Here is a 15,114-nt window from a genome sequence, read left to right as displayed (position 1 = left end):
ATATAATTTTTATTTTATTTTTAATTTAAAATTATTTAATTATTATTAATAATATATTTATTCAAAGTTAATTCGATTAAAATCTATTATTTAACTTTATCGAATTAAATTTGAATTAGATTTGATTTTTTAATATTATTATTTATTTTTTATGATACTAATATTATTTATCTCTAATCATATTTAAATAATACTGTTGATCAAGGGGGATGAACAAGAGTTTTGACTGAAATTGGATATTATATATTAAAATTGAATTCAACAACCCCCTAATTATTGTTTTGCGTTTGCTCAGAAAATATGATAAGCGCGTTTTTGTGGAAAAGTGGAGTTGAGAAGTGACATAAAATAGGAATAGGCTTTTGTTTGTCTGTTGGAGCAACGAGTCACCAGAGACCAGACATGTATTGAGTTTAGACCAACATTGAAACAAATATGACAGAGAAAGGTGTAAATAGTTCCTCCAAAACTTTTTGGGCCTGATCCGCACGTGGTTCCTCTCAAGCCTTTTAATCTGGGTGGACAAGAGGCAATGCCAACCATGAAGTCAATTAAGGGGCCGGGCAAAAGACCTAGCTTTAAATCTGGACATGCGGCAAACTGCTAACTCCGATAAAATAAATAATATAATTAATAAGATAGATAATATTAATATTACCAAATAAGTTGAGTTGTTATATTGAAATTCTAATTCAAAATTAGCTTGTTCTATCTAAATAATAGATTCAAACCGAGACACCTCGAATCCATTCATCCATGCCCTTTATTATTTTTGTCTATCACTGATTCTTATCTCTCTCACGCCAATTATTGGTAAATTTTAGTTGAAAGACAGTTGAAATGGCCGTAGAGAAAGCACATTACTATCTTATTGCATGCATTATCCAATGATTTAAAAATTAGATCAGTCCAATTCATTCAACTGAAAACTGATTCTAAATTTGGTTCAGTTAATATAAAAAATTAGTTTTACTATTAACTTGGTCAAATCTTATCAAAAACCGAATTTGATTGGATTTAACTTTCAAATTTTTTTAAGTTTTAATTATTTTTTAGTAATTTAGATAAATTTTTAAAAGTTTATAAGAAAAAATAAGTTTAAAAATAAAATAAAAAGAAAAAATATAGCATATTTATTGAAATGTTTTCTATAGACAATAATTTATATAATTATATTTTTTTTGTATCATAAGATTGAGATTTTTTTAATTTTAATTGTTTCATTAAAATTAAATAAATAATTGTTACTTCTCAAAAAAGATATATTGATTTTATTTTTTACAAATTTTTAATTAAAATTTATTTATTATAATTTGATAATAAATTAAATCGGTCAATTATCTGATTAAACTAATCAAATTATAAATCGATAAAATAACTAATTGAATTATTTAAAAACATTGGCATTATCATCCTGTTTTTTTAACTTGCTTTCGTTGTTTCCATGCACGCAATCTTTTTTGTTTTCTCCGTTTGTACTCGCACGATTTTGTTTTGAGTTACATTCAGATCGTGAAACATTAAGTGCTATTACGCATTTTTTATGTTTTTCTGGAAATAAATAACGGAGAGAAATAGGAAGGCGTGGCCCAGATATATAATTCTATTATTCTATAGTGAAAATTAGGTGGGGAGCTCGATTTGAAATGACATCATATTTAATTAGAATTAAATTTTAGATAATTTGAGTTAATTTAAACCTTTTGTGTTGTTAATTTCATTGGTAATTAATCTTATTTATTTTATTCATAAATATTTACATAAAAAATATTATTAATAAAATAAATATTACACAATAAAGAGAGACTATTTTCTTTTTGATAAATAAAAAAATATATTAATTACAAAAAAAAAAAACCTTCAAAAAAAGGAATTCTAAACAACCTAAGCTCACTCTTTCCGAAGAAGGGAAGGAGCAGCAAACCAAAACAAAAGCAGATAAGAAACTCACACAGTAACTATAAAAAATTTACTCTCTCGAGGGACTATCAAAATTCAATACAAAGATAAAACTCCAAAGGATGACAAAACAACAGTCTGGAGAAATTTCCAGTCTCACTATACAAAACCATAAGATAATTACAATCCAAAGGCAAACTGGCCGCACCGGACCTTTACAAAAGAGAGAGAGAGAGAGAGAGTATTTTGTTTTCTCTATTTTGCGGCATATTGATCACATCGGCAGATATTTGGCACAAATACTTATAGATCACATATTTACAATAGATTATACAAGTTTTGTCAATAGATATATCGTATGCATTTTTATCCAAAGTTGCTACTATTTGACCTGATGCGTGTTACAGATACTTTAATAAAAAGTTCATCGTTTAATCATGTAATCTGCTATGGGTCATCTTTGGCCAAGGCCTGCTGCTCCTTTCTTCCCTCCACAGATACTTGGCCTTGTCTCATAATCCAAAACCTCTCTATTTCAGCAGCTTTTCTCCCGGGTATCCGTCCAGCAATCAAATCCCACCTACAATACCCACATAAGAAATCATAAACAATACCCGCGAATTTGCGGATTATATATTTTGTACACGAACAACATGCAGATATTTCAATGTCTCCTCACCAATCTGAAGAGGAAAATGGAGTTTATGATCTCAACTACCGATTAACAATCAAGAAATGGAAAACAAGTACAAGAATATGTTGATTAAAAAGAAACCTGAAAATTGTATTATTGAAGACGCTGAAAGGGATTAATAGAGAAGCAAGCTTAACTCTGAAGATAAGTTCTTTACCTATCTCCAACCAGTCGGTGCATCCTGTAAATTAGGTCTTCTTCTTGTTCAGTCATGGTTATGATTACCCACTCGGTACCGCCAACTTCTGCAACGAAGGCAAATAAAAGCCTTTTAGAACAGAAACCAACGAATAAACGCAGCAAAGATCAAGATTACAGTTGAAGACAATTCAAAACCTTCACACATGGTCGTCCTGGCTTGTTTCTGGGGACTTCAATGCAATCACAAAAAGAGAACCAATCACTCTTCGTAACGTTTAGAGATTGTATAAGTAACGGGGATAAGTTTACTTGCACAAGTACAACAGAATTGGAAGTGAGATGGCTTTGTTTATTTATATATAGATGGTGATAGGAGAGTATACAAGTAGAATACGAGAGCATGATGACTGGTGTAAACTGATTAGCCTCTTGTAGTTATCCTCAAGTCTGTTGACACCGTTGGATCCTGTTCACCCAACACCTGATGTTACAGGAGCAAAGGACGGATAGCTGGTAATTAAACATAGGTATTGATCAATATCACAATTATTTTATTGGATAAGTCCGAAGTCGTTGTGTTTATAAGCCCGAAGTCGTTGTCAATTCCGATTGACATTGGCTCTTAAAGATCTCGAGATACACCATATGCTATATATGATATAAGTCAAAAGGTTTATTCTCATTTAAACTGTTGTAAAATCTCAAACTCATATTTATTAATTTTAAAAAATTTTAATATTTATTTATCATCTAATTTTTATTAAAATTTTTTGTTAAGATTAAAAGTAAAATTATCATTTTATTAAAAATATTAAAAAATATATAATTTTATCTCATTTTTTTTAGATTTTAAAAATTAACATTTCATTAAAGCCTCAACTTTTTTAATTTTAAAAAGTGATATTTTTCTTTCAAATCCCTAAGTTTCGTTCTTCTTCTTTAATGACAATCCAACTATGGTAACTCATCTTCGATAACCATTCAGTTATGGTAGCTCATCTTTAGCAATCATCTCTTTATCTTTATTGACGAAGAGATAACTATTAAAGATGAGTCACCGTAGCTAGATAGTCATCAGAGATAAGTCGTCATAGCTAAATTCTCGTCAAAGAGAAAGAACGAAATTTAAGGATTTGAGAGGAAAAATGCTACTTTTTTAAACTGAAAAAATTGAGGCGATGGTAAAATGTCAATTTTCAAAACCTGGAGGTAGAAATGTGATCAAATATAATTTTTAAATATTTCTAATAAAATAACGATTTTATTGTTAGTTTTAATAGAAAAATCTAATAGAAAGTGATAAATAAGTATTTGAATTTCTTTAAATGGATGAATATAAATTTGAATTTTCACTGCAACCTTAGTGAAAATAAGTCTTTTGGGCTATAATATAAGAATTAGTGGACTCTTCCATGTCATATTAGCTAACCTCTAAGTAGAAAAATGACAAGACGTAGCAGGTCTATAAATCCAATTATTTTAGTCCATATTTCCTGGCTGTAGAGAAGAATACTAGTGCGTATTCTTTCAGATATTCTGTAACATCTGCTAGGTTTTCAATGCGCCGAAGGCAAATTTCCTTAATAAAAACAAAAGATTGAAGGCTAATACATTAGCCTCAAAGAAATGTGGGAGTGGAATTTTTACTGTTTCTAAATTTTAATAATCGATTTGGTCCATTTGGATGCTTTACTTGTGGATCGAGCATAAATCCTTATCAGACCAATATTGTAAAGCAGACTGATGTGACAAAACTTAAAAAAAAAACAAAAAAAGTCCAAGGTGGCCAGCTGGGCACTTCGGTCATTAGCTGCAAAAACCTTTACCACTCATCGAGCCCAAACACAGAATCCAGGCATGGGAATGTCCAATGGCAAAGTGTGTCCAATAGCCTAACCCAGACTTACTTCATGACCAAAACAAAACCTGAGAGTATGGCCTAATCCAGTTACTTGTCTCGACCAAAACAAGGCCCATGGCCTTAGCTCAACAGATTAATCTCAATGTGTTGAAGGTATATAACACCAATTATCTCAATATATTCATTTGCTATTTAAGAAACATGGTGATAATATTGATTTATCAATTGATAATTAGGTTAAGCAGGTTACGTTGGGTTAGAATAAAATATAATACATGTTTGTTCTTTTTAATTGGATTTTTATTTTATATGTAAGTTTATATAAAATTGTAAACGAGTCAAACTGAATTTTATTTAATTCGAGTTTGACAAATTGAGAAATTGTAGACTTAAACTTACTTAAGTGCAAATTAAGAAATTACATTAAAACTTGAAATTTATATATTTATCAATTACCTTTTATCTTATATTCAAAGTTAGAAAATAAAAATTTAAAAATATAAATACAAAATTTTTAACTTTTCCATATTTATTATAATACTTAAATTCAACTATAAACTTAGCAAGTCAAACACCAAGAAGTTCAAACTTAACTCGACATTAATCCAGCTAGGAAAAACTCTCAATTGACTCTTGGACTAGTTTGTAGCCCTAGATTTGGGCAAGAAGCAACTCATAATAACAATGTCCCAAAAAAACGAGAACCTCTTTTGTGTGGGGGTGAAAATGAAAGTTCTACAAAATTAGATAACACTTCCACATCTACAGATCAATTAGAAACACAAACCTATATATGGGATGGAAGCCATTTTGCTTTTTCTAATTTCGTAAGTAAGGAACCAACTTATATTCCCACTTAACGTTCTCAGTACCCCACTCATAAATTTCTTTGGCTGAAAATCGAACAACGGTGTCGCCCACTGCCTTTCATATCATATTGGCCAGAAGAACACGTATAGAATTTATGTTTTTTAGCCAAAGACAGATTATTTTTTCTTTCTTGATTAGAGGAATAATTTGGTGCTGCATTTCGACCAATGTCGCAAAAGGAGATTCAAAGATTGATTTGATGTGAAAAAGGCTTCAAAAGCAAAAACTCCCACTCACCCCAAGCCTATATATATATGCTCATGCACAGCCTTCTTCTAGCACCAAGCAAGCACAAATTAGCCTCTAGAGGATTCATTAGAAGCGGTCTTGTGTTGTGCCTGCCGCAATAACCATCGCCATGGCCTCAGCTCAGTGCTACAAACAGTGTGAGGAGCAATCATGCAACCAATCAAACTCATTGGGCCAGAAAATGTCGACCGAGGTGACTAGCTGGGCTCACCTAACTCACAGCACAACGGGACAGACTCAAACTCAATGCTATGCCAAAACCCAGACCGACTGCACTGACCAGGGAATGGCCAAAACCCAGACTACTCACTGCCATAGCCGAACCCTGATTCACGAATCGAACCAGGAGACGTCCCATGGCCATGGCTGTGACCAAACCCAGAAAATTAGCACTGACCAAGAAAAAGCTCAAGACCACTGCCAGACTCAGACTCATGCATCGAATGGCATGGCGACATGCAATGAAAGGAACAAGAATAGGGCTGAGAGGAAGAAGAAGAGGGGTCTGTTCCACAGGATCAAGGACCGAATTGCTGGCGATAGTAGCAGCGAGAGCGAGAGCGAGAGCGATGATGACAACTCTGGAAAAAGAAAGGCAAGTGTTAAGCTTTTTTAAGTATCTACAAAGTTACCTGATTTGTACTTTGATGACTGTATAATTTTTCACTGTACTTCTCTAACTTTTCAGTCCTGTGTTGTGCAGAATTAAGCGTCCGAGCAGTTCTGGGCCATGATATCAAATAAAATGAAGTTTCCTGGCATGAACTTATATATCAAATAATTAAGTATGAAGAAATAAATATGTAGCCATGACCATGAGACATTAAACATGGCTATTAATATTAATAGTGGAAGAAATTTTCACTGATTATGGTCCTGCGTCTTCAATTACTGTACTACTTGTTTAATAAATTATTATTTTTACATGCTCGGTGATTAATGATTTTCAAATATACCTCATTCATCATTATTATAGGCCGGTTAGAAATCCCACAAGGCCTTGCAGCATTCAATCCGAACTAAATTGATCCTAGGGCTAATTTAAACACAGATCGAAGTAATGATTTCTAATTTAAATTTAAACTCATTTAAGTTAGTATATAATATCATTAGTATTATTAACAATGTAAATAATATTGTCAGAATAGTAAACAATATTTTTAATAGCATAAATAATATTATCGAATAAACATTTAAGTTGATTTTAAAATAAATTATCAAATTAAAACTTTAACTTTGAATCAAATCTACTATTTTTTTTCAAGGAGCATGCTTTCACAATGGGATGACTCCATGCGTACATGCATCAATTCATCAACAATGGTCTATTCGTCTATACATTCTAGGAAGTTCTTGACCAACTTATTTAGATTGACAAAGTCTTTGGTCTTGTTTGTTGGAGTGCAGACGTGGGCATAAGATTATTAATCGAATATTGTAAATTTGTCTTGTTCTGTTGTGTAATTTGATTACCCTTTTTTTTTTTTTTTCAATTCCGTTTGATTCGTTTCCTCGCATTGGTGACGTATAGTGGTGGGGAATTAATATTTACAGCATCAATATTTAGCTATACGCATTTCTCTACATATTAGTAACACTTGGACTTCTTTCAAAATACGGTCTCTTCTAATGACTCCATGCAATTACCGTTCACGCACTCATTTGAAACGATAGCACTGCATACGAAGATTAACTCTTCAAAGACAATTCGAGAGGATTCATATTTTAATAAAGTTGAAAAATTATGAAGTCTAGGGGTGGATATGCAATGTGGCTTCACTCCAATTTATAAATTGGTTTGAAAAAATTTATTCAATAACAGTATTTATTATATTGATAATATTATTATTTATTTTATTAAATTTTTTTTTAATAATATTCATATTGATTTAGATAAATTTAAATTAAATATTATAAATTTGATTTAAACTTAAATCAAACCTAAACTCGTCGCTGGTTTAAATTGAATTCACCCTAAATTAATAGCTGCTTAAACTTAATATATCTCGGTTCGCCTTTATCAGGGACTATCTTCTTTCTTTCTCTTCAACAGATTCTTTGTAAGTGACTGAAAGCTTGAGCTTTGCGGTGGACAATGTGATTCCCGTCAATATTTACGAATATATTATATACAATTTTTGTGCCCACCGATGAAAAATATATGTACGAACAATCATATTTATCAAAGAATGCAAAATCACGCAATATATTGGACTATGGGCATTTTGGAATTTATTCTAATAAGAAGGTACTTGCATTATTATATTTCTAATGCAAGAATTATTTTTTGCATCTAACAGTCCTCACTTACTTCGAACCTAGCAGAGAAGCCAAGTGAGAAACTCATAGCAAAACCTAGCTACAAAGACTCAATCCATGGCCCCACTTCAATGCACCAAACCAAGAAAAGAATCATGGAAATCAAGCAGGCCATGACGACGACCATCATGAAAAAGGCAAAAACAAGGACTCATTGCACAGGCCAAATCCATACCCACCATTCCAAACATGGAAAGGCTAAAGGTCATTGCCCAGGCCAGACCCATGAGCACCATCACCATATGTAGTACCATTCAAAGAACAAAAAGAAAATGAAGGACAAGAAGAAATACAGAATGAGAACCCATTGTTTCATCAAAGTTCAGATGGAAATAGTCATTTGACATAATTATACAGTTAGGAAATTGAAAATCAAAATCAGTCACAAAAAGAAGACGTTTACTAATAATAATTATATCACTATATCTATGACCGTCCTAGGAGCGATAAAAAACATATAATCACATATTTATAGAAGATTTTAAAATAATATGTTGAGACTGAGACACTTTACCATACTAGTTTTTATTATAAAAGAGATAACTAAGTTAATTTTTATTTTATTATGTTTTTGTATTTTATTTCTCTATTTTAGTTAAATAAAGGTTGGGTTCCTATCACAACACAATTACAAATATCCCCGAGAGGGGCTCCACCCCTTGACCTTCAGTTGTGGGGCTAGAACTAAACCTACAAAAATGTCTATTAAACAGGATCAAACTCATGACTTCAACATATACTTGTGATGATAAGCAAATTGTGTCATGTTTAGATATCATTCATTACTTCTAACATTTTATGGCTTATAGGATAATTCCATAAAGACGAAGTAGAGACAATTCAAAAACATCATCCAACTAAAGATGCATGGAATTCTTCAGTGAGCAGGTAGACTAGGGCTACAACATATTTTACTTTGCGAATCCAAAATGCAACTACCAAGAGCTTTGTTACAATGTCAGAAGCCCAAACAAAATGACACATCCCTTGATAGTAAATAAAAATATGCCAGTGCAGCTAGTGTGTCAACTTTCTGCAAGGCACACAGAGATAAATGATGCAATGGCCTGAACAGCAAGATCTTCAACTTCATCTTGTGTTGATGCCATAGTTTGCAAGTGTTTCTTACCAATCTTGAAGGAGTGATCACCACCATCAATCACATGCAACTCATTTGTAGACTTCATCTTTTTCCGAACAACTTCAAGCTTCTCCAAGGGACAGAGCCCATCTTTGCTACCCTGCATGAAGAAAGCAGGAATTGAAGCACAGTACAAGCAAATGCAATGATGAACAGAAAACATGCTAAAATAAACATAAGTAATGTGTAAAAATTAGACTACAATTTTATTATAAACTCAGAGAAGAGCAAAATGAGTTCAAAACTCATTGAATGTCTGCAGTTTAAATTAGTATCAAATAAACATGCATTTGTAGATAGACTACAAACTTTTATTCAGAAGTATCTTACGATGAAGTCAGAAAAGGATACCTGTACAAACATTACAGGTACAGTAAGTTGCAACAATGTTTTATCTCGCATTACCCCATTCATGCCCTGAAATAATAGGAAACTGGATTTAACAAAATTTTTCTACTGGGCTTGGCATGCATTCCCTTCAGAGTTACTGTACAGATTGTAAAATAAAATATTCATGAGGCATGCAATTCCAAAACATCTCAAGGACAAATACTCAATGGAAAAAGTTTTAGAATCATAAAAAAGTGCGTCTCTCACAATGTTATCTGCATTAAATCAGGTCAAACGGTAAACAATTAAAGATGGTAATTGCTGAGACTTTGTAGGTTTTAATTCAGTTTTTAATGTGTTTCAATAGTAAATGAGAAAACATGTAGCAAAATTTTGACAGTCATCAGGACCTCAAAATATTTAAACCATGGTAGCACTGAAACTATATTTCATTGATGCACATTGAACAAACTTTTTTGAATCGAAATTATTACCCTTAAGTAAGACAATTATATAAGTAATCTATCACATAGCAAAAAACCATGAGATCTTTTGTACATTTAACAGAGCTCAGGAATTACAAAGGGATACTTGTGTCAGCAATGCTAAAGAGATGCCATAATTCCTTTTAGAGGTTATTTGATTATAAGGATTTTTCAAGAAAGGGAAACAAACATGTAAAACAAACAGCATCTTCATTAAACTTACATAAGTGTCAGGAAAACAATCAACATCAACTACAACAGCCAACAACTATAAAAAGATTTGCTCACTTCATAATCTTACTTTAAAAGTTGAGCCAAACTATGTTATAAATTTAAGTAACATTGTCTGAGAACTAAGCATGAAGGCTGTACTAGCAGAATATGGAACATAATAAAGCTAATTTATTCACAAAGTTGAATGTATCTCATATCTCCATATTCAGATCCTCCCCTATTTTAAAGAATACAGCTAATTCATCTCAGCAAGCCTTATGCTTCCGATGATGGCATACAAATTCAATATACAATTACATTTTTTGAGACACAAAACATGAACAATTGATAGAGCATAGTCTAATAAATATGGAACAATAGGTCCAATTTATCGCCAATGAATGTATCTTCGAGATGCAACAAACACAACCATTTTCTGGCATCCAGGCACAGATTGAGATGTAGAAATAATAGCAAACCTTAAGAGGGTATCCCAGGCAGACTACAGCAAAAGCATCTATGTCTTCCTCGCCAGCAACCATGCAACTGATTCTACAGAAAGGTGTGACTTGAATATAATTAAGAACAAATTCCGCAATCCATCATGTACTCACTAATTCAGTTTACAATTATACATATATGCTCACTTTTTGTAGCAGAATTTCCTCACAAAGACAAGCAGGAGCAAACACAAGTAAACTTATATATATATATATCAACCAGCTCACAATGTCAATAAAGTAGTAATAGCATAAAGAATCCTTATAAATGAAAGTTCTGCAAAGATTACCTTGAACCCATGGATTTTCCCGCCAAAATTAGAGGATGGCCAGGGAACTTAGCAACAGTCTTTTTGACAAAATCTGCGTGAAACTCAACCAATTTTTCTGCCTTCGGAGGAGCCTTTCGCTTTCCACCAGAAATGTCTGCCACGAGTCAAACTCCAATTTAGCATAAACTTTTATAAACTAAAAAGAGCAGTGGCGGAGGCAGGGGTCAGCTGACCCCCTTCACTTGAAAATTTTGGACTGCAATACATATAAAATATAAATAAAGCCACAAAAATTTACATGTATCACTCTAGATTTCTTCTTGACCCCCTATGTTTTACTGTTATTCAAACCCCCTAAGCTCTGCCGCTGAAAAAGAGAACCAAGCAAGAAGAAATCGAACTTACAAGGATAGTCAAATGTGACTACTTCTACAGCATTCAATGCCTTTCCCAACATATCTTTCCATCTGCAAAAACAGTTTACGAAATTTAATGAATAAATTCAACTGTAAGCATAAAAAACATTTATGGTTAAGAGAAAGAAGAAGACTTGATCATCCAATCGGAAGAGGAAGGAGCACCAGCGCCATGAGCAAAGACCACCACTGGTGATGACGTGTCGGCATCAACACCTTCGTTCTTTCGCCTTCGCTTTGAAGGAGGTGAAGAAGCCATTTAGATTCTTCAAGTAAATGAATTTTTTTTTTTTTTAAATGAATTTTAAGAACCCTAAAGTAAATAAATAAACCCACTAACTAGTTTTCGCGCCATTAATAGACCTTGAGTTTCGTGGTCCTGCCACGACCCTTCTGACTCTAGAGCACGCTCACCCGCTGGCCCAAGTGAGACGCACAATGGGCCACAACCCAATCAATACAAACCAGGTTAAAAATGACCAGATCTCAGCCCATGAGAAATTGAAAGCTGGGCTCTGAGACTACTTGAGATTATAGTTAGCAGTCGATTTAGCTTGAATTAAGTTAAATTACAGTTAAACCAAAATCAAAGTCAATCTCAAACTCATTTAAAGTTATATACAGTATCATTGGAGAGTCAATGATAGAGTAATCAATATTATAGAAGGATAAATTTGTTATCGATTGAATAAATAATCTAATCAAATAAATAAATGAATTGATCAAAAATTAAGATGTCAAGTTGGAGTTTTACCTTAAAATTGACCCGTTTAAGTCAAGTTATGAATTCCAATCTAATTAAACTAACTTGAATCATATCTCTTTTAGTTATGGTGAATTTAAATCGAATCAACTCCAAATAAAAGTTAGTTCGAGCTCAGTTCGAATACAAAATAATAAGTTAAAGAAAAAGAGAAATTCATTGAAAAGAAAAAAAATCACCGCAGAAGCAAGCGCTGAGGTGATGTCCGAAACAATGGTTGATTGGAGCCAAGTCCATATCCACCCCAGTTGAGATTGAACAGAACCAACTGGCATGTTCGCTTGGGACCATTTCATTTGACCAAGGAAGAAATGCTTTCGAGCAATCCATCTTCATTGCAAATTGAGCTTTCTGTTTCAAGTTTGTGAAGATTATGTTTCCACTAGCAGTTGACTTGTTGAAAATAGAATCAAATTGCAAAAGAAACGAAGTCGGATTTGTTGAATGTTAGAAGGGAATGATCCTATTCGACTAATCACGGATAAGGTTGGGATGCTTAAAATCTGAACGCTGAAATTGTGCTTATTCTTAAAGAAAAGGATTATTGACAAGTTAAAAACTGATTGGTTAGGATGGCACAATTCGGATCTGTTGGGCCACCAAGTGTCAAGTGCCAAGATATAGGGACCCCATCAAATTGGGGCGCATGTTTAGGTCACATTTTTTTTCATACCCATCTGTTTGAGGCCTATAAAATGGCATCTTTGCAATAAATCTCTTCAAGAATGAAGACAAACCAATTAGAAAAGAAGTGAATCCTTCAGGGCATTCTTTGCTCAATCTCCCTCGAGGGCTTCTATTCTTGAGTTTGGCCATGAGAAAGAAAAAAGTCCTTATTTATGGCACATGGGATTTGGCTAGAAGACCTTGGGGGAGACCGAACAATTGGTGTCTTGCTAGCAAAGAGAGAAGCTATTGTCAAGGCAGTTTCAGTTGCTCACTCTCCCTTGAAGGCTTCTGGTGGCAATTGCTTAAAAGGCTAACCCGCCTCTGGGGAGACTGGACAAAAAATTATCTTAATAATTTATTGAGTAATTAAGTTAAAATTGAATTTGAATTGTATCAGTTTGAATCCAATGCTTCTCTAATGATTTTTTTGTTTTATAATTACTTTATTTTTCTTCATTTCCAATAAATCTTTCTTTTTTTTTTGTACTTTTTAACAACCGCAATTTAAATATAAGTATATAAATATAAGGGGAAATCTCATCCCTTTAAGTTTGGGGTGACCCAATGATACTATTTAAAACCTATCAAATGGGATTCAAACCCAAGATTTCAGCTCAAACTTGAGTGAAATCTCATTCTTGTCTCCTTTACTCCCTGGCTCTCCTATTTGTCTGGTGTGTGGGGGGAAAAGCTCGTCCCCTGATCTATTTGATTGTTAAACAGATAAATTATTCAAAAATATGAAAATAACATAAGAAGATATATAAAAGTTATAGATCAGTTATAGGGACAGTAGGGACAGTTAGAGTCAGTGAATGCTACAATGCTAGCTAGCTAGGAAGACATGTTGCATGTGATGTTCACAGTAGAGAGATGACCCACCTGTCAGCTTCTCTCTCAAACTTTGTTGAAAGATGCGTCCATTTCAGGTTATGTATGTTTGCTTGCTTTTTCATATCCTTAACCAAATAAAGCTGCTTATGAAACTTTGAAATGAAAGCACTTGTTGTCATATACCATCCAACACAAACTGATAGGAGGAATCTCTCTTCTTTTCATCACCGCATTGTTATTCGAGTTGGATAGAACTAATCGGGCTTAGACCGACTACACTAAACAGTTGACAACCTATATCCCATCCCCTTGTTTATTTCTGACAGTGGGTCATTCTAGCTATTCATCTATTGGCTTGTCCTTGGCTTAGCAGGTTGTTGGACCACAATGCTAAACCAGAAACAGAGAAGTCCAATAGATTTACTAGTTGTAATTGTTTGGTACCAGAAGTTAATGTGTGTGAATCTCTCTGCTAAATTACCTTGTGACTTCGACAAGCCATGTTCAAGCTTGTCAGCTGTGTGAACCAATAAGAACCAGCCACAAATCTCTAAAAGATAAATAAAGAAGGAATAAGTCATATCATGAATCTACTGCCGCAAGCCGATGCTCAAAATCCTTCGCATGGTTTTTGTTACATTCAAGCTCACATTCAGGCCAGGTCTGTTTCAGTGTTTCTGATCAGTATAGGGAAAGATCACAAGCCATGGTGTATTCGAAAAACTCCATAGTAAAAGAAAATGGAAAAGTTGCACTATAATGGCATAAACAATAATACCCAATACAAATATTCCAGGAGTTGACTCATAGACAATACCCCAACTAATTACATACACAAATGTGCTACACAAGACTCTTGATCTCTGTCAGCACATCAAGCAACTTCCTGGTTCTTCTCCACAACTCTCACTCCATTGGCAGATCTAAGCAGATTAGCCTGATATGATTACACAGCCAAACAACAAAAGAGAAGAAAGTAAGCATATATATATTGCACCTTTTTTATATAAGAAAACTGACACATGCATCACCTGGTCTTCAGTGATCTCCACGGCAAACCCATCAACAATGACTAAAGACAATGTCTTTCTGTAGCTGCCTGGTTCGAGTGTGCGGGCTAAGAGCTCATCGTGCTTCTTGCTCAGATACAAATCTAGCTGATTGGCCCCTCGCTTTGTGCTATGAATACAAGAAGAAAGAAGAGAAACATAAGACACAGATAGAGAGATTTATATATGTCAGTGAATAATATTAATATTATATAAAATAATAATGAACCAGAGAAAGAACTGACTGGTCAGCTCGAAGGCGCTGATACTCAGGATCATAGTTCATGAAAACAAAGTATAACTCAGTATTTTCTGTGCTTCCCATTGCACTTTCTTTCACTCTCTCTCTAGTTATACCCTTTCTCTTGAAGCTGAGAGTGAGTGTCAGCTCCATGTGCTTGCTATTTAT

At 33.5% G+C, this 15,114-nt stretch overlaps 4 protein-coding genes across 5 annotated transcripts; 1 reads left to right on the top strand and 3 right to left on the bottom strand.

Annotated features, from left to right (window-relative positions):
* Positions 1-2,022: 2,022 nt before the first annotated feature.
* LOC123210667 (transcription factor TRY-like) lies at positions 2,023-3,090 on the bottom strand. The gene is made up of 3 exons (XM_044629141.1): positions 2,930-3,090; positions 2,751-2,838; positions 2,023-2,479 (listed from the first exon to the last, which is right to left on the bottom strand). The coding sequence occupies exons 1-3, from the start codon at positions 2,937-2,939 to the stop codon at positions 2,347-2,349; spliced, it is 231 nt and encodes a 76-aa protein (XP_044485076.1). The 5' UTR covers positions 2,940-3,090; the 3' UTR covers positions 2,023-2,346.
* Positions 3,091-5,729: 2,639 nt separating this feature from the next.
* LOC123210780 (vicilin-like antimicrobial peptides 2-1) lies at positions 5,730-6,640 on the top strand. The gene is made up of 2 exons (XM_044629256.1): positions 5,730-6,309; positions 6,418-6,640. The coding sequence occupies exons 1-2, from the start codon at positions 5,824-5,826 to the stop codon at positions 6,421-6,423; spliced, it is 492 nt and encodes a 163-aa protein (XP_044485191.1). The 5' UTR covers positions 5,730-5,823; the 3' UTR covers positions 6,424-6,640.
* Positions 6,641-8,863: 2,223 nt separating this feature from the next.
* LOC123210610 (KAT8 regulatory NSL complex subunit 3) lies at positions 8,864-11,700 on the bottom strand. Of its 2 annotated transcripts, none has more exons than XM_044629074.1 (6): positions 11,525-11,700; positions 11,380-11,441; positions 10,993-11,128; positions 10,682-10,748; positions 9,526-9,591; positions 8,864-9,274 (listed from the first exon to the last, which is right to left on the bottom strand). In XM_044629074.1, exons 1-6 carry the CDS (start codon positions 11,647-11,649, stop codon positions 9,059-9,061), a joined length of 672 nt encoding a protein of 223 aa, XP_044485009.1. In that variant the 5' UTR covers positions 11,650-11,700; the 3' UTR covers positions 8,864-9,058. The 2 variants fall into 2 exon arrangements, with proteins under 2 accessions (XP_044485009.1, XP_044485008.1); XM_044629073.1 differs by having other exon boundaries at positions 10,682-10,754; positions 11,525-11,698.
* A 2,687-nt stretch (positions 11,701-14,387) lies between these two features.
* Positions 14,388-15,114, bottom strand: LOC123212239 (subtilisin-like protease SBT2.6). The gene is made up of 3 exons (XM_044631325.1): positions 14,951-15,114; positions 14,688-14,835; positions 14,388-14,593 (listed from the first exon to the last, which is right to left on the bottom strand). The coding sequence occupies exons 1-3, from the start codon at positions 15,097-15,099 to the stop codon at positions 14,531-14,533; spliced, it is 360 nt and encodes a 119-aa protein (XP_044487260.1). The 5' UTR covers positions 15,100-15,114; the 3' UTR covers positions 14,388-14,530.

This window comes from Mangifera indica, chromosome 3 (assembly GCF_011075055.1).
Source record: "Mangifera indica cultivar Alphonso chromosome 3, CATAS_Mindica_2.1, whole genome shotgun sequence".
NCBI classification, from domain to species: Eukaryota; Viridiplantae; Streptophyta; class Magnoliopsida; order Sapindales; family Anacardiaceae; genus Mangifera; species Mangifera indica.
Note: the sequence above shows the minus strand (reverse complement) of the source record. Positions and strands in the feature narration are given on the sequence as shown.

Coding starts and splice junctions, on each gene's coding strand:
- LOC123210667 (XM_044629141.1), bottom strand. Junction 2,480..2,750: donor CACCGACTGGTTGGAGATAG/GTAAAGAACTTA, acceptor TGGGTATTGTAG/GTGGGATTTGATTGCTGGAC.
- LOC123210780 (XM_044629256.1), top strand. CDS start 5,824: ATGGCCTCAGCTCAGTGCTACAAACAGTGTGAGGAGCAATCATGCAAC.
- LOC123210610 (XM_044629073.1), bottom strand. CDS start 11,649: ATGGCTTCTTCACCTCCTTCAAAGCGAAGGCGAAAGAACGAAGGTGTT. Junction 10,755..10,992: donor GGAAAATCCATGGGTTCAAG/GTAATCTTTGCA, acceptor ACCTTTCTGTAG/AATCAGTTGCATGGTTGCTG. Junction 9,275..9,525: donor TACCTGTAATGTTTGTACAG/GTATCCTTTTCT, acceptor TTCTTCATGCAG/GGTAGCAAAGATGGGCTCTG.
- LOC123212239 (XM_044631325.1), bottom strand. CDS start 15,099: ATGGAGCTGACACTCACTCTCAGCTTCAAGAGAAAGGGTATAACTAGA. Junction 14,836..14,950: donor CAGCGCCTTCGAGCTGACCA/GTCAGTTCTTTC, acceptor TTGTATTCATAG/CACAAAGCGAGGGGCCAATC. Junction 14,594..14,687: donor TGGAGATCACTGAAGACCAG/GTGATGCATGTG, acceptor TAATCATATCAG/GCTAATCTGCTTAGATCTGC.